We start from the raw sequence: 19,215 nt of genomic DNA on the forward strand, positions 1-19,215 counted from the left end.
CAATTATATTTTTATGAATATCATATTTTTAGGAATATCATATTTTTAGGAATATCATATTTTTATGAATATCATATTTTTATTACTTAATTACTTCCTACTTCCGGAGCTCATGAATAATTTAATTAATGACCTGTCAGTTTGACGAGAGGGGTATAATATCACTCTCTCATGTGCAGTTCTGAAAGTAGACATAAAGAAAATATATTACTGATACAGAAATAGTTTTCTATACAAGATCACTGCAACAAACTGTTACTCATTTTTATTAAGATTTTAAAATCTAGCTGGTATTGCTTTCAGAACTGCACATGATTATTTGCAGCTAGCAGATTGTTGATGCTATCCATCAAGTCTAAAAGTCTGCAGTCTATGAACTACCTTCAGCTAACAATGTTAGCTCGATGGTGAGTAACCTTCAGTAATAGTAATAAATCACACAGCAATAGTACATTGATGCAGTTGTAAAAAGCATGACAATATATCAAGTAATCCAAAGTATTCAGAATACATTACTCAACATTGAGTAACTTCATGGAATAAGTTACAAACTACATTTTGGGCCATGTATTCTGTAATCTGCAGTGAAATGCAATTTAAAAGTAATCTTCCCAACACTGTGGTTAGACTAGCATATGCCACTATGGAAGACTGGAAGCACTGGCGTAAGCTAAAAACAAAATGGCAGCTGTTCCATACTTTCTTCTATATTTAGTTCAGTACCCTTCTAGGCTATGTACACACAAACTGAAAAAGGGAAAAACAGTGTCATGTGCAATCCATAGCATGCCAAAGCAGCAGCTAGTAATACAACTCAAGCCTTAGAAAGGCAGGTCAGTTTGAAGCCTATTAGGGTTGCCAACTGTCCCGTTTTATACGGGACATCCTTAAATGTCCCGTATATTGACCATTACCTGCACTTTTTGACGTTACGCTCACCAGATTTATTTATTTGTTTATTCATATATAAGGAACCCCATTAGCTTCCACAATAGTCTTCCTGGGGCCCAAGCCATCAAGTATAATCTAATAACATATTACACAATAAAGTAGTCGTAAAAATAAGGGGCTGTTTGGTCTGTGTAGGTTAATAAACTGGGTAATTGAAGCCCATATTTACAGTATTTGCTTATTTTACAAAGGAAATGCCCATGTGATTTCAGTTATCATTTACTGTAGTTTTCTTTCTTTTAGATGAGGTATTGATTAAACTGAATCCCAACACATTGCTGCATTTTTATTATAAGAATATGAACATACAGTGCATATTTACACTATGCCCAGCTGGTTGTACACTGTGCCACTGGCACGCCAGAGTGTCCTGTATTTGATAGCTAAAAAGTTGGCAACCCTAAAGCCTATGAACAATAACACAGGACACCTCTGATGTTGCAAGGCAAAATATTTGTTTTCCGTATCCACACGTAAAAGCTTTCTACAAAAGCTCTAGTGCCTTTAGTGGCTTAAAACATAGTAAACGTGTGGACAAAATGCCCAAAAAACAATGAAAAACACAGAAATACCAAATTATTAAGTCTTAGTGTCTGACTAAGGCCCTGGATTGGCAGGTAGTGCATGTGGCATTTTGAAAGTGCTTTTCACTTGGGGACTTCTCCGGGTACTCCAGCTTCCTCCCACAGTCCAAAGACATCAATCTTTGGTTTACTAGTGATTATAAATTGGCCGCAGGTATTAATGTGCGCGTGAAAGGTGTCTGTCTCTATGTGTTAGGCCTGTGGTAGACATGTTACCTGCCCAAGGGTGTACCTGGCCTTGTACCCACATGGCAGCTGGGATGGGCACCAGGCCCCCTCCCCCTCATTGGTGAATTAGATCAGCAGACGAGGATGGATAGATAAAGGGATGGAATTAAATTGCATGTATTATTTATTATATATGTGTGTGTTTATTTTTATCATAGATTCTAATCACAGACTCTGATATCCAATATTTCCTGTGCCACATAGTCACCTTTGCATTATAGAAGAAAGCAAGAGCCTGCATGTACTGTAAGAGTGTATTTATGTGTCATGTGCATTTGCCCTTTGTCCTTGCTGCTATGTGTTCTGGTATGTAGCTAAAGGTCGGGGCCAGGCAGCAAGCAGGACAGCAGGGGCCCTCTCAGGGGGAGCTGAGGCTGGGAAGAGCTGCAGGGCCGAAGTCCAGCTGCACTGACGAGAGCAGAGATTAGGATGGAGCCGTGAATATCAGAGCAAAACAATACACACATTTATGTACAAAATATAGCTCGTGTGAGGAAATAATCAGTTAGTGAGCACTGTGTATTTAATTTCCTCCATGTAAACTGAGGTGTCATCAAAGTGCAGGTACTGATGTGTGCACCTCACGAATCTCAGCAAATGTGATATTCTAGAAACTTCTCACCTCTCGTTACCCGCTGCATGACTTCACAAGACTCCAGTGCAGGCTGTTCCTGAGAAATTTGCAAGTCAAGACAGCTACTGCACAAAATGTACACACATGCAAACACACACACAGCCAGCAACCTAGAAGTCCTCCTGTTGGTCGGAAAAGGTACTGCAGGGCCAAAAGTCCTCTGTCTCAGTGGTTTAGAAAGCAGTCACCTCTGATTTTGTCTTCTCTGCATGACAAGACGCCACAGTCACAAGAATCTTCTGCTCCATGAGTGGATTTAAACAAGAGACAAAAACGTATCTCTCATATAATTTCCTTATTCGTTAAATATGGAAAAACAAATATTACTTTTGGCTTTTGTTTTGTTTTTGTTTCCCCTTCTTATTGACTCAAAGCTACATTTTGTAAGGCTAGTTGGAAGTTACACAGTCTTTTTAGATTTGTGACAATCCTTTTAAAACACTTGGAGTTTAGAAATATGTGGAAAAATATATGGAAGTAAGGACTGGAAGCAATTTATCCACAGCTTTAGTCCTGAACATGATTGCTTGAATTCCACAGTCATCTGTAATCTATGAATGTCATTTTTGTCCACAGCTCCTCCATTTGGTAAATATAGTGTACACGCAGTTTTAAAAACACATTCAATATGAGATCCAAATATGAAATCCCTTGTGGCTGAAGGATTTGACTGGCTTGGTTGAACTGCTGCCATCTTGCTTATCCTTTTGAAATCTTTAGAGGAAATATGAGCGATGCATTGGGAATCTTAACAGTTCTAATCTAAGGAAATATGCCATTATTTTTAACAGCAGTTTTGAATTCACACACAAGAAAGCCCGCACATTTATTCTGCTTAAGTAGCACTTGAGTGATTAGTAACCTTACACAGACTAAAATGTACCATTGTAGATTCACGTGCACCATCATCTGCTAGCACAAAGCAAAGGCACTAAAAAGGCTGCAAATGGTAGGAACCTAAAAGGGTATTAAAGCACATAATTGCCCCTATTTTTTTATGCTAACTTTTTGCACCACATATTTGGATGATCTAATGCAACATATGGGCGACCGTGGCTCAGGGGGTTGGGAATCGCATCTGTAACCAGAAGGTCGCCGGTTCGATCCCCGGGCTCTCTGTCCTGGTCGTTGTGTCCTTGGGCAAGACACTTTACCCTACTTGCCTACTGGTGTTGGCCAGAGGGGCCGATGGCGCGATATGGCAGCCTCGCTTCTGTCAGTCTGCCCCAGGTCAGCTGTGGCTACAACTGTAGCCGCCTCCTCCAGTGTATGAATGTGTGAGTGAATGAATAGTGGTATTGTAAAGCGCTTTGGGTGCCTAGAAAAGCACTATATAAATCCAATCCATTATTATTACAGTGGGGCAAAAAAGTATTTAGTCAGCCACCGATTGTGCAAGTTCCCCCACTTAAAATGATGACAGAGGTCAGTAATTTGCACCAGAGGTACACTTCAACTGTGAGAGACAGAATGTGAAAAAAAAATCCATGAATCCACATGGTAGGATTTGTAAAGAATTTATTCGTAAATCAGGGTGGAAAATAAGTATTTGGTCAATAACAAAAATACAACTCAATACTTTGTAACCTTTGTTGGCAATAACAGAGGTCAAACGTTTACTATAGGTCTTTACCAGGTTTGCACACACAGTAGCTGGTATTTTGGCCCATTCCTCCATGCAGATCTTCTCGAGAGCAGTGATGTTTTGGGGCTGTCGCCGAGCAACACGGACTTTCAACTCCCGCCACAGATTTTCTATGGGGTTGAGGTCTGGAGACTGGCTAGGCCACTCCAGGACTTTCAAATGCTTCTTACGGAGCCACTCCTTTGTTGCCCGGGCGGTGTGTTTTGGATCATTGTCATGTTGGAAGACCCAGCCTCGTTTCATCTTCAAAGTTCTCACTGATGGAAGGAGGTTTTGGCTCAAAATCTCACGATACATGGCCCCATTCATTCTGTCCTTAACACGGATCAGTCGTCCTGTCCCCTTGGCAGAAAAACAGCCCCATAGCATGATGTTTCCACCCCCATGCTTCACAGTAGGTATGGTGTTCTTGGGATGCAACTCAGTATTCTTCTTCCTCCAAACACGACGAGTTGAGTTTATACCAAAAAGTTCTACTTTGGTTTCATCTGACCACATGACATTCTCCCAATCCTCTGCTGTATCATCCATGTGCTCTCTGGCAAACTTCAGACGGGCCTGGACATGCACTGGCTTCAGCAGCGGAACACGTCTGGCACTGCGGGATTTGATTCCCTGCCGTTGTAGTGTGTTACTGATGGTGACCTTTGTTACTTTGGTCCCAGCTCTCTGCAGGTCATTCACCAGGTCCCCCCGTGTGGTTCTGGGATCTTTGCTCACCGTTCTCATGATCATTTTGACCCCACGGGATGAGATCTTGCGTGGAGCCCCAGATCGAGGGAGATTATCAGTGGTCTTGTATGTCTTCCATTTTCTGATGATTGCTCCCACAGTTGATTTTTTCACACCAAGCTGCTTGCCTATTGTAGATTCACTCTTCCCAGTCTGGTGCAGGTCTACAATACTTTTCCTGGTGTCCTTCGAAAGCTCTTTGGTCTTAGCCATGGCGGAGTTTGGAGTCTGACTGTTTGAGGCTGTGGACAGGTGTCTTTTATACAGATGATGAGTTCAAACAGGTGCCATTCATACAGGTAACGAGTGGGGGACAGAAAAGCTTCTTACAGAAGACGTTACAGGTCTGTGAGAGCCAGAGATTTTCCTTGTTTGAGGTGACCAAATACTTATTTTCCACCCTAATTTACGAATAAATTCTTTACAAATCCTACCATGTGAATTCATGGATTTTTTTTTTCACATTCTGTCTCTCACAGTTGAAGTGTACCTCTGGTGCAAATTACTGACCTCTGTCATCATTTTAAGTGGGGGAACTTGCACAATCGGTGGCTGACTAAATACTTTTTTGCCCCACTGTATGTGCTTTTGACCTAAGGTGTTATTGTGGATTGTGGTGCAAACACTATTATTCCATCAGTTATTCAGACATTTGCCTCTTTACCTGTTCAGGCAACACATTGACTTACACTGTATGGACAGATGTATTCTCCTCTCTCCTCCTCTTAATCATTGTTTTTGCTGGGGTTGGCCAATGCACTGGCCTGAACAAAGTCATTCTTTACATAAGTATTTGGCAGGTCTCAAATTATCATTAATCTAAACAAAAAGGTTGAGGTTCTCTAACCTAGATTCTAAATGTAAGACATCTCTTATGCAATTAGCTTTCCAAAAGAAATAATGAAATAATAAAAAAACATTCATCTATTCAACTAAGTAGGAAAAAGGGTAGGTTGAAAGTTTTCCTTTCAAAGTCAAAGCAGATCAAACCTCAAAACACTAGTGTGCATGAGCCTTCGCATTTGTGTATGATCAAGACTTCCAGTTGAGGTTACTGACTCTGGGCTGAACGGGACGCTTGCATGTGCTTTGCAGAGAGGTTTACACTCGATCAGTTTTTCTCTGGCGATTCGAGGAAGCATTTCTGTGGAAGTGACCAGGGAGGCTGTGATTCGCCACGTAACCATCGATTCTGTCACTTCTCCTAAACCTGAGAGATGTGCACATGCATAAACACAGAAGCGATAGACGGTCTGTGACGCAGTCCCATGAACCCGCTCTGTATTGTCAGCAGTGGGAGAACTATTTCGATCCTTCACCAAAAAGTACAAGCTTTGCATGCATACAGTGTATGGCTGCTTTTGCTGTATGTCGTTAAATCTTAAAGCATAGCAAAATATTTTTAAATATATTTTTTTCAAGAAGTCTCAGATATTTCCTTCAGATAACTCCTTCAGTAATATAATATAACAGAATTAAAATAACTGAATACTGAACTGACTCTGAGGTGAAAATACACCTGACTAAATAACTTCTAATGCTTCATGTCTGCTGTGTCAAAGGCCAGCAGAGGCCATTCTACCTTCTCCCTGTGCGTTCTCCGGCTGTATTGACCATGGGTGTGAATGTGAGCCTCAGTGGTTGTCTGTGTCTCTGTGTTAGCCCTCCGACAGACTGACAACCTGTCTAGGCTGTGCCTCACCTCTCAACCCATGGCAGCTGGGATAGTCTCCAGCCCCCCCAAGACCAGAATGGGTTTATTGCCAGATGTTGAGGTTTACAACATTAGGAAATTGCTGCGGTGCTTCAGTGCAGACAATAAGAATTAAAGTGCTATGTAGAAAGAAAGATATGTGCATGAGATATACATGAGATATATACATGAGAATAAGAATTATGAGTGCTACGTAGAAAGATATATACATGAGTGCAGGTGGTGATCAGTGCCAAACATGAAATGATGCAGTTACACAGCGTAGGGTCATATGTTAGTGGCGGGGACAGTCATGTGGTTATTGTTCATGTGTCCAACAGCAGAGGGGAAGAAACTGTTCTTGTGGCGAGAGGTTCTGGTGCGAATGGACCGGAGCCTCCTGCCTGAGGGGAGCAGGTCAAACAGACTGTGTCCAGGGTGAGAAGGGTCAGCTGAGATCCGGGCTGCACGCCGCAGTGTCCTGGAGGTGTACAGGTCCTGCAGAGATGGGAGTCTGCAGCCAATCACCTTCTCAGCAGAGCGCACAACACGCTGCAGTCTCTGTTTGTCCCTGATAGTGGCTCCAGCGTACCACACGGTGATGGAGGAGGTGAGGATGGACTCGATGATTGCAGTGTAGAATTGCATCATCGTCCGTGTTGGCAGGTTGAATTTCTTCAGCTGCCTCAGGAAGTACATCCTCTGCTGGGCTTTCTTGATGACGGAGGTGATGGTGGGCTCCCACTTCAGGTCCTGGGTGATGGTGGTACCCAGGAAGCGGAATGAGTCCACAGAGGTGATGGGGGTGTCAGTCAGGATGATGGGGGGGAGTGGGGCTGTGTGCTTCCTGAAGTCCACAATAATCTCCACTGTCTTCTGGGCATTCAGCACCAGGTTGTTGTGGCTGCACCAAGACACCAGACGTTCAACCTCTCTCCTGTAGGCAGACTCGTCCCCGTCCGAGATGAGCCCAATGACGGTGGTGTCATCTGCGAACTTGATTAGCTTGACAGACTGGTGGGTGGAGGTGCAGCAGTTGGTGTACAGGGAGAAGAGCAGAGGAGAAAGAACACAGCCCTGAGGGGAGCCGGTGCTGATGGTCCGGGAGTCCGAGACATTCTTTCCCAGCCTCACGTGCTGCTTCCTGTCCGTCAGGAAGTCAGTGATCCACCGGCAGATGGGATCAGGCACATTCATCTGGGAAAGCTTGTCTCGGAGATGGTCTGGAAGGATGGTGTTGAAGGCAGAGCTGAAGTCCACAAACAGGATCCTGGCGTAGGTTCCTGGGGAGTCCAGATGCTGCAGGATGAAGTGTAGGGCCATGTTGATGGCGTCGTCTACAGACCTGTTGGCTCTGTATGCAAACTGCAGGGGGTCCAGGAGGGGGGCCGTGAGGGTCTTGAGATGGGAGAGAACTAGGCGCTCAAATGACTTCATGACCACAGATGTCAGAGCCATGGGTCTGTAGTCATTTAGTCCAGTGATCCTAGGTTTCTTGGGGACAGGGATTATGGTAGAGGACTTGAAGCAGGCAGGCACATGACATGCCTGCAGTGAGGAGTTGAATTGGGTAAGCAGGAGAAAATGGGATGATAGGTTTCAGTAAAATGAGACAATCTTTTGGTGGCAAAATCAAACCATTGTTTCAAAAGTGAAAGCACTTATCAGGTAAACGAGGATGTCTGACATTAAAATTACTATTAAATTTGTAAAGTAGGTCAGTTTACTTAAAGATTTGTTTTTTTATCACAGTCCATCCTTGACCCAGCATGCATATCATTGTTTCATTGTTATGCAGATGACTCACTGATTTACCAGCTACTGAAACGTAAATCCATGACTCCTCCAAGGGCCTCAGTGGACTGTGTAAAGCAGGGGTGTCAAATTTACAGCCTGGGGGCCAGAACTGGCCTGGCAAAGACTCCAATCCAGCCCACTGGACACCTTTGGAAAATGTGAACAACTGCATAGATTTTTACCTGCGTTTTCACAGTTTTAAAGCTGTTTCTATTGATAAAGACCAACCCTGCCATTGCCATTCATACTACACCAAAGTAATAGATAAACAATTACATTTTCTGTGAATTAAGAAAAACGTTATATTTCATAATTACAGTACGATGTGAGCAATGAACTAAGAGAACGTTTTATGTAATCACATAGTTCGTTCCAGCCCACTTAGGATCAAAGTTGGTTGTTGTGGCCCATGATGTTAACACATAATTTTGTTAATCATTGTGACTGGAACTCCTAACCTCCACAATCTCTGCCTTTTGAGGATTTATATTTTTTAAAATAAACACGTAAATAAATACATAAATGCTCTCGTTAAAGTTAGCTTTTTTCAGCTACCTGCAAAAGTAAAGCCATTTCTGAGCTTCAGAGACTTTCAGATGGTAATCCATTCCTCAGTTTCATCTCGACTTCATTTTTTGTAACAGTTGTCCAGGTGTCATTGCTTACATAGTCAACTTTAACTAGATCCAAAACCCAGAGGCATGGCTGTTAATTGGCACATACAAACAAGCCCTCATGTCCCCCATATTTGCTTCCTTACACTTCCTTACACTGGGTGTCATTTGGTTTTATTTTTACTCACTTTGTGTTTTATTTTTTATTTAAACCCTTTCTTTTTGTTCTGTGTTTCAGCACTTCGGTGCACTTTCAAAGTGACCATTCTATAAAACATATGTGTATGTGCATGCATGTGTTTGATGTCTCCTGCTCTTGTGTGCTGGCTCCAAACCTCCCCTCAGTGTCTGTTCCTCCTCCTTTTGCATCTGCCTGATGAGCTCTAAGTGTCAATCTCAAAGAGAAAGAAAAGGTAATCGAGCTATCGCTCGTCTGTCTCCTGTTTACTCTTTGTGCTTTGTTCCCAGCAGCAGCAGAAGCACAAATGGTGTACACATCCATAAACATTATTCTATGTGCGTATATAGTGTGCGTCATGGAGGAAGTCCTCCCACGTGTGTTATGTATATGAATGAAAGGCTTTTTACAAAGTGAACAGCTCCACCCCAGGAAATCCATGACTGTGCTTTCCAGAAATAGAGTATTACTTACTTAAGGTGGAACTACTGCATCACCAATTAGTTTCCAGAAGAATCCAAATATGGCAGAGACTGGGTTGTGCTGCCTGTTGGAAGGACTACTTGTAGATGAACCCATTCTCAAAGCTATGCAAGCATGTGGTTCATCAAAGTGGCGCATTCAATTTCCCACGCTACAATGTACATGCAGAAAATTCTGACGTGCTTGCACGCACACACATACACACACACACACACACAAATGGACCATAGGCAGAGCAATAGAACAAGGTGTAGGCGTTGTGACGCAAGAAATATGAGTCACTCTGACACAAAGCGGTTATAACAGAAACTGCTGTGATAGTATTACCTCTCCAGCAGGTCAGATGTTTTTTGTTGTTGTTGTTTTTTGTTTTTTTTTTATTTAAGAAATGACCAGAAATGGTGATACACATGACTTTAAATCTGAAACCTTTCTTGGGACATGCTATCAGGTTTATGAGTAATTATAGGACTCTAGCGATAGATTGTTCCTCTAAACTCAGAGATATGATGATGCAAAAGGCTGTAACTATAGCAACACAAATCTGCCATCCGAGGGAGGCACTCTGCCATGTACCCATGTTGCATTTTCAGCATTTCACTTTCGAAAAGGAGAGAAGACAGGGCAGGGAGAATGTAGAAGAAGGAGAAATTTATTTATTTATTTTTTTGTAACTGGCATTTAAATGTGTTTGTGAAGGTTTTAGTTAACATAAGCACCTCTGTGCCACAAGACTGTGTAAATAGTTTGTTTGTAAAGGCCAGCTTTACACGTGATTCCCTCTAAGAGCTTTACTTTCAAATCAGAGGCAATACGATCTAGAAGCAGGCAAACTCCTGCTGCACTGCCCAGCTCTTCCACAAGAGGGGGTGAACTCTGCCTTTACCTTGAGCAGCTGCCAAGTACATACCGAACTATTGCCCAATCCTGTTTGTCACATCAGTGGGGGGGAAAAGGCAAACCTGATAGAAGGTTGCAGCATTTTCCAGGGATATAGAGGTCTTATTTGAACAGAGATTAGACAGCTGTCTCGCTTGATAATTCAATGCGAAACACTAACTTTTCCATGTTGTTGCACAGAGGAAACACAAGCCTATAAAGTTACACAATTGTGAGCGTTGCCAAGGTGCAGTTATTGGGTTTTCTATTTGTGCCATTAGTATGGAATAAGACATTAACACTGGGTAATGCTTGGGAATAATTGCCCCCTCAAACTGCTTGCAGACTTTGTTAGCAAACAGTACGGGGCACTTGGATAACACACCCGCACACATGCACACAGGCACTGCACAGATGGGAGACAGATGTTTCATAGACAAGGTCAAGGAGTCCATAGAGTAATTGTCTGCTCCACCATTTCTCAGTATTCTCTGCATTGTTTGGATCACCACATCCACATAAATCCTGGAAATTTCCTCTGGAATGGAAACCATTCCAGTTTTGCTCTTGTAGACCTGTACAGAGTTTTCTTTTCATGTTTTATCTCTAGCACAAACACACACACAAACATGCACATTAGGACTTTTCATCCAGGCAAATGTTGACATTAAATCTAAAGAAACTTAAATCCATCCCAATTAAATCTAGTCCTGGATTGTTGTTTCATTTGTTATCGTCCTCTTTGTGTTTAGAGAAAGTGCTGGGGATGAGTGCTACAGAGGGATGATGGGACATAAGGAGAGGAGGAGAAGTTTCTAATCTCATTATCTCTGCCTAAACTAATCCACCACAATCGATACCGCCAAATCATCAACAAGCTTTTACATATATTGTACCCATCACAACACAGACACAAACCTCTGTGTGAGATATATGCTTTGTAATTTAAGGTGAGGTAAAGATGTCGGATATGAAAGACGCACTCCTGCTGGGATCAGAAGGAATTAAGAAAACCATCCTGCATGGAGGGAGTGGAGACATTCCAAAGTTTGTCACAGGAGTGAAGGTACTGTAGGCCGACTTCATTTAAACTTTTGGATTATTCTACCACGGATAGGCATAAAAAAACATTTGACTTCATATTGTCTCCGGAGCCCAAAATTAATCGTATTTGACCATTTTTCATGTGATAGGTTAAATTAAAACTATAACTCACAAAGCGAGAAATATAACTCATACTAAAACTGCAGTTTTAATATGTGCACTTAATTATCATAATGTCATCAGCATCACAAGACCATGCAGAAGAAGAAAGGCAGCGACTCTGTGTTATAACACTGTTGTCTGTGGCTAATTTTGATTTTAAGCAGAGCAGATGTACCTTTTTTTAATTACAATGGAACAGAATGACTGTCTGCACAATGAGCTCAGGAGCTAACTGTGTGTTGCACTTCCTTGAAGTAGTATTTTAATATACACAAAATTAACAATAAAGGAACACAGTTCAGAAAGTTGAACAACAGAGTACAGAAGTTCATATATTTAGCTTTTTAAATATTTGTGGATTTTATCTCCATACTGTGTGCTTATTATTTAATAATTTGCCGCAGGAGGGGCAAAGAGGGATGAGCATGCTCAAGTTACTGTAGTTCCCAAGTTATTGCCAGTAGAGGTCGATAGAAGATGTAGCGGTTTATAACATTTTAATGAGATTTTAATTTTATTTTATGACAATATAAATTATAAGAACATTCTTCAAATGAGAACTGAATTTGAAAAAATGGCTTGGACGTTAAAGACGTATGAAGTTCTCCTTATCTCAGTTACATTATGTGTCACTACTGATCGAGGCTAACTGACTGTCTCATACCCTGTTCTTGTGTTTTCCTAATAATGTTTACTACTCGTTTCTCATGTGCCACTGAAGCCTTTCACAAGGGTCATGAACTCATTGATGAATTTTACTGGTGCTGCGCATTAAAGAACTGGTTTTTCTTTGTTACTACAGCTTGCACACAGTTCTTTTAAAAGGTTTCCATTCCTTGGATATCACAGAACCAGACAACCTTGGCATGTGTGACCTTCCTCCTGTCTGTCTCCTTTGTTGAGTAACTGAGCTGTGTGAAGCTCGTGACGTAACATTTTTGCTGAGATGCTCAAATTTCACTGTTATTCAGACCCATATTTCACCATAATATCTTTTCCCATCACTGAGGTTTGAATACGTTTGCACTTCCTCTTCCACTTTATTCTTCTGGTATTTACACTCATGCTATCGCTATGTTATGTAAACTAACCTGTTTGGGGAGGTACTGCCATCATTTTCTCCAGTTTGTCCATTCTGTAGAGTACTGTGTAAAAATCTTGATCCATCCATTCGCTTCCGCTTATCCTTTTCAGGGTCGCGGGGGGCGCTGGAGCCTATCCCAGCTGTCATAGGGCGAAAGGCGGGGTACACCCTGGACAGGTCGCCAGTCTGTCGCAAATCTTGAGTCAACCTTAATTTCTTTATCTTTTGCTTCCAAGGAGTCAGACTTTTTTGTCATTTTTAAAGTGGTCTTGAAGCTTTCTGAAGCTCTTTTAAAACTGTTCCTTTGGACATCGGCTGCTTTTACATTTTCAGCCCAGTCCTCATCATATAAAAAGGCACCTAAGTCAAGAGATCAACCAGTGTTGTGGCTACACACAACAGTCAACGTAGCAAAGAGACTATTTTAAATTGTGTCTTTAGGCACTTTTTTACCAGCAGCCGGATGCAAAAGCAAATGATTTGTTCCCATTTCTTTTGTTGAATCTATGGAAAATGCCAAAGATAACACAGTTTGACAGACATAAAATTTTATTTTTGCACCAACAGGTGATTGCCAAAGAGCTGTTAGCTGAAAACTTGGTATATCTCCTCGTGGTATACAATGTGTCCCTGAAAGACTTTAAAGACACCGGATAACATAAACAGTCTTTAAGAATAGGAGAAAATCTGAAGCCTCATCTGAAATCAGTGGAAGGGTGGCTGTTAATAAGCTATTCTTATAGAAAGGAAAGAGGTGGGGAAAAGGCTGAGGGGTGCAAAACTGCACAAGAACTGGACTGAAAATCAGGTCCAACAGGTTTGATGGAGTGATGAATTCAAATTTGACATTTTTGGTTCAGCTCAGGAGAACACAGAGGCTCTTTAGTGGTTTAAGGGTGTTGGGGATCTTGTTAAAATTGGTGAAATTATGAATGCAGATGAGTTCAGGCAGATTTTGATCCATCATGCAGCACCATCAGGAAAGCATTTGATTGACAGTGGTTTCATTTTTGTCTATATTGTGTTTTTCCATTACGTTTTCAATAAAACACTTAACTATTTCCTATTTTCCTAGCAAATATGAAAAAATAACAGGCGACTCTACTGTATGTAGCAGATTCACACAGCATGGGCCTTTTTCTCCTTACTATTTATCCAGGTGACCTTCCACTTCCGCACGCAGCTGTGTGACGACGAGCGCACGGTGATAGATGACAGCAAAGCGGTTGGAACACCCATGGAGATAGTGATTGGCAACATGTTTAAGCTGGACATCTGGGAGACCCTGTTGTCCTCTATGAGGATCGGTGAAGTGGCGGAGTTCTGGTGTGACACCGTTGTAAGTGATAATAAAAGCTTTGGTTTTGTATTTATTTGATTGCACGCTCCCTAATTTTCTCACTCGTCTAACTCAAAGTGGATTACATCCTGTTGATCCAAACTTAGTCTGAAAAGTGTGTCCGTGCAGACAGAATGACATCATGCTGCAGATGTGTGAGTTATAAACAATGCTTTAAATAACAAGGAAACAAACTAACACAGGATGAGATGTGTTCCAGATATAGAGGTTGAAGGTTAAGGTATATATGGGACACACAAGTCTTCATAACTTTTGGGTTAGAAGAAAAACTAAATCATCATTTTGTGGTTTTAAACAAACATTCATGCAGCAATAATAACAAGTCGGGTACCGGCTAAAGTTTTACTTTTAATTCACTGAATATATGATTGTTTTTATGAATAATTGTCATCTCATACAGATAAACAAAGACAGATAAAAACTAACAGATAAACAGATCGATCCCTGCAACAGGCTTTATAATATAGACATGCTACCTCAGAATATGTTGTCACATGTTATGTAATCCATAACTTTTTAACTTTTTATGCTAGTGTGTGTGTGTGTGTGTGTGTGTGTGTGTGTGTGTGTGTGTGTGTGTGTGTGTGTGTGTGTGTGTGTGTGTGTGTGTGTGTAAGAGACAGATGGATCGAGGCATACTGTCATTAATCCGCAGCAGCCTCACTTTTCCCTAATCGGCTCTGACTCCTGCTGAATCAGCACTACTGACTCCCCTCCACTCTGATTAGATTTGATGGGGCTTAGAGCTTTTATTCACTCCGAACAACACGTCTGCACGACATAGCCTGCTCCACTGGCTGTGTCGTGCGCTGCCACTCTTCACCCAGCAGAGGGCAAACATAACTTGTTAAGAAAACAAGCTCCAGGGAATGCTGAGTAACTCAATGTAAAATGTTTAGTGCAAAGCTTCAAGATTCTTTATTGTAATTATGCAGTCACATAATGAAATTCTTTGTGTTTAAGTGTCAGCTTAAAACAGGCAAGATTTAAAACAGAAACACACATTAAATAGGCAAACATCCTGGAGCTCATTCCAGCTACCACAGGGTGAGAGGCGGGGCACACCCTGGACAGATCAATAGGGAAACAATTAAAAGTAATATGTATGGAATGTTGCAAAGGGTTGTCCTGTTACTTTTCAAGCAATAAAATTATATCTCTGTGCTGGATTATTAGAGCAGAATTAATAGTGTCACAATTAATATCAGTGTGATCACAGTTCAGCTTCTAAGCATCTTTAAACCTCTTCATTTGGTGTAAATTATGTAATGAATGAGCAATGTTCAGTCAGCACGATAACAGTGTTTTTTTTAGTTGCTGAGTGATGCCATATCGCCATAAAACATATAAATATTTAACAGACAGCCATTTCAAAGACACCAAACTCATGAGGCACAGACTAAAAGTCATGGACTGTTTCGTGATCCACCTCAGTCACTTTAAGTCTTGTATCACCTTGTGATCCTCCTTTCCAGCACACTGGTGTCTATCCACTGGTGTCCAAAAGCATGCGACGCATCGCTGAGGGCAAAGACCCAGTCGACTGGCACATCCATACATGCGGCATGGCCAACATGTTTGCCTACCACAGCCTTGGCTATGAAGACCTGGATGAGCTGATGAAGGAACCGAAGCCGCTCTACTTCGTCCTGGAGCTGCTCAAGGTGAGAAAGAAGAAAGACAACCTGCAAGCTCGCCTACCAAATAAATGCTTTTTAAATTAGGAATATATTTGCATTAAAGGGGTTTAGCATATCTAGACGGGGATGTCAAACTCACTGTACACTTTAATCATAAATGGGCTGTCAGTATAAAGAAGTTTCATTTCACACTTAATCCCTGAGATGTCTGAGTATTAGAAAAAGATTTCAAAGTATATCTCAGTTTTTCTGCATAACAAAGAAACACTGCTGTAGTAAATGAAAGAAATCTGTCAGTATGACTCTTGTGAGTTGTGAGAAATAAATATTTAAAATTAGGGAACAAGTTCTGGTAGCCGGGATTGGAGCCTTTGCCAGGTCTATTTTGGCCCTCTGGCCTTATGTTTGACATCCCGGCTCTGTAGTATAATTGATGGAAAACTGAAGTCCGTGTATGTGCATGTGTGGCTGACAGGTGCAGCAGCCCAGAGAGTACGACAGGGAGACGTGGGCTCTGAGTGATGAGGAGAGGCTGAAGGCCGTTCCTGTGCTGCACGGCCAGGGAAACAAACTCTACAAACAGGGACGTTACCAAGAAGCCACACAGAAATACAAGGAGGCCATCATCTGCATTAAAAATGTTCAGACCAAGGTTAATACTTGAAAAAATTGATCCAAGGCAGAAATTCCTTTACAAAGCACTGATTTGCCATTATATATAGGCATGACTTTGAACCTCTTCCTCCCATATCAGGAGAAAGCATGGGATGTCCCATGGATGAAGCTGGAGAAGATGGCCAACACTTTAACACTTAACTACTGCCAATGTTTGCTCCGCATGGAGGAGTACTACGAGGTCATTGAGCACACAACCGACATTATCAATCAGCACCCAGGTTTGTCACTCATCACAAGCTTTTTAACTCGAGCAAGCGAGGGATCTTAAAGCAGGGGGAGAATTCTCTGCCAAGAGTATTATCACACTTTCCAGCCAGTTGTGAAAGACTGTCACATGGTTTACAGTTTATTCAGGCTTTTTTATATGCCGGGCATGTTTTCATACTGTGAGAATGAGCGTGTGAATTTTTTTATGACGCTTGTAATTGCAGGTTGCATAGTCCCGTTAAAGTCTGATCCTGGTGCCTGTGCGTGTTTTTATCATTCATAGACCTAAACGGTTATGTCAGTTATGTCTTCTCTCACTGCAGAGCTGCATATTTCTATCGCATGACTGCCTGCTTGCAAATGCATAAACAAACAAGCTTATATTTGTCCTGCAGGCATAGTTAAGGCCTACTACCTGCGAGGGAAGGCCCACGTGGAGGTGTGGAACGAGGCGGAGGCCCGGCAGGATTTCAGCAGGGTGCTGGACCTGAACCCGGGCATGAAAAAGGCTGTTAAGAAGGAACTGGCCATACTTAACATGCGTATGGAAGAGAAGAACAAAGAAGACAAGCTCAAATACAAAGGCATGTTTTGACCTGATGAGACTGAGAGCTGATCGACTAAAGAAGAATTCAGCTGTTAAATATCAAACCTCTGCACAGGATACTCACCTACATGAGAGTATCTGATAAAATGATCCATCTTATAAACTGCAAGGTTGTATCAAACTCCAAATTATAGCTGACAACGTGTGTAAAAATGAAACGAAGAACTTTTCACTGTTAAAACCTGACTTATTGTGGTTTATATGTTGTGGATGTGCATTATGATTAAATTGTAATTAATATTTGTTTGTATTTTGACTCCATTATTAAGCATGGCCAAAATATGTACCCAAATGCTATAAGTCAGATTAAAGTCTGAAAGTCTGTACTTTAGTCATATCTTGATTATTTGATTTAAACTCCATTGTGTTGGTGTACAAAATTACAAAACCTTGTGGACCAAACTGTATATCCCTGAAGCCAGAAGCCATTTAGCATAAAGCCTGGGAAGGAAGAGACATCTTCCAGCAAAACGGAAAAACTTTGGTTATAATTTGTGACCTTTGGACTAACCTGGTTGTTTTTTAACCATTTTCCTGTCATTTATATTCCAACCATTTGCTGGTTATAATAACTTGGCATTTGCTCTATACTATGGAGACACGGTTGTGGTTATCTTAGTTTTTAAAGGCCACAAAGAAAGGGAGTACATTTATTTTCCACAAATTAAAATATTTTTAAAACTACTGTTCCGGTTTGCGACGTTGTTGACTCATCGAACTTATTTTTCCATTAACTGACTCGATTCGGGACCAGATGCTCATTATGAATGTGCCAGTAATTTAACTAAGAGGCAATGACCTGAGTTGTGTGAATGTTGTGGAAAATTTTAAATATTATCAAGTCGTCCTGTCAAAAACTGAGAAATTACTTTCTTAGTCTTGCAGAAACGCTGAACGTCCACAAGATGGAGCTCTAACTGTAGCTATACCTCTGCAGCAACCTGATCCCTGATGGGAAAATTACTCTGTCTCAGCAGCATTCACATCTGTCACAGGAGTGTGGGCACTGAAAACTACTCCTTAGTCCCTTCATATATTTACAAATGTGCTGTAAGCTGAACATAAACTGAATAGGAGAGAAACACTCGTGAACGACACAACTGATTTTAAGTAAATGCTTTAAGAAGAAAATACACTGAAAGCAGACGTGCCTCTGCGTGTACACTGAGATAATATACTAGCTCAATAGCATGACATCATACTGAGAGCTGGGTTTAATTCAGGGAATCCCCGTTTATCAGTGCTTTCCACCCAGCATCCCTATAACAGGTCACCGCTGAATGCTAATGCACCATCAAATGATGATGAAAATCAATAGAAATGTATTAAGAAACACACACACACACACACACACACACACACACACACACACACACATGACATTCAACACAGGCCATTATCACCCCCTTTATGCATTTGTTTTTCGGGAGGTTTGCCTGGTTTAACGCAAGTAAACAAGTAGAATAACATGGTGGTTTAATAGAGAGCCCATTAGAAACCGGATGCTGTCTATCTCAAGAGGATCCTCTTCACACATCTAACAACGTATTTTCCAAATAAATAAATAATATATGTATCTAAATCTGTTCGCAAACTTTGATTTATAAAGATTTGATTTATGGTGAATTGTGTCACTGAACTGCTGCCCAAACATGCCACAACAGCAAATTCTGCATAGCAGCACAACTCGCCATTGGCTCTCGTCCATAAAGCGCTGGTGCTGATGTTGGGAGCGGGGCAGGGAAGGGAGGAGGAGGAGTGGAAGGAGGTAGAAGGGAGGGGGCTCGACAGCCCTGCTTCGCCCGCTTTCAACAGTGCAATGCGCCAAGTTAGCCACAGAGAGCTAGTTACACGGCGGAAGTGCAGCGATCATGTAGGCAAAATAAAACGCTGCGAATGTCACATTATAGGAGAAGTACATGAAAGCATGATTTCTGAGATTTTTGTATTTATTTTACTTTATTTTAGAACGTAGGCTGCTTCGTACTGTGTAGCTAACGTATCCAAAAAAGTTG

The 19,215-nt window shown here is 41.5% G+C and overlaps 1 protein-coding gene across 1 annotated transcript; it reads left to right on the forward strand.

Moving 5' to 3' along the window:
• The first annotated feature begins 11,331 nt into the window (after positions 1 to 11,331).
• aipl1 (aryl hydrocarbon receptor interacting protein-like 1) lies at positions 11,332 to 17,585 on the forward strand. The gene is made up of 6 exons (XM_085380332.1): positions 11,332 to 11,484; positions 13,868 to 14,047; positions 15,544 to 15,732; positions 16,184 to 16,360; positions 16,463 to 16,604; positions 16,989 to 17,585. The coding sequence occupies exons 1-6, from the start codon at positions 11,380 to 11,382 to the stop codon at positions 17,186 to 17,188; spliced, it is 993 nt and encodes a 330-aa protein (XP_085236458.1). The 5' UTR covers positions 11,332 to 11,379; the 3' UTR covers positions 17,189 to 17,585.
• Positions 17,586 to 19,215: the final 1,630 nt, after the last annotated feature.

This window comes from Rhamphochromis longiceps, linkage group LG14 (assembly GCF_057381845.1).
Source record: "Rhamphochromis longiceps isolate RC_006_pf linkage group LG14, R_longiceps_female_GT1.1, whole genome shotgun sequence".
Taxonomy (NCBI): Eukaryota; Metazoa; Chordata; class Actinopteri; order Cichliformes; family Cichlidae; genus Rhamphochromis; species Rhamphochromis longiceps.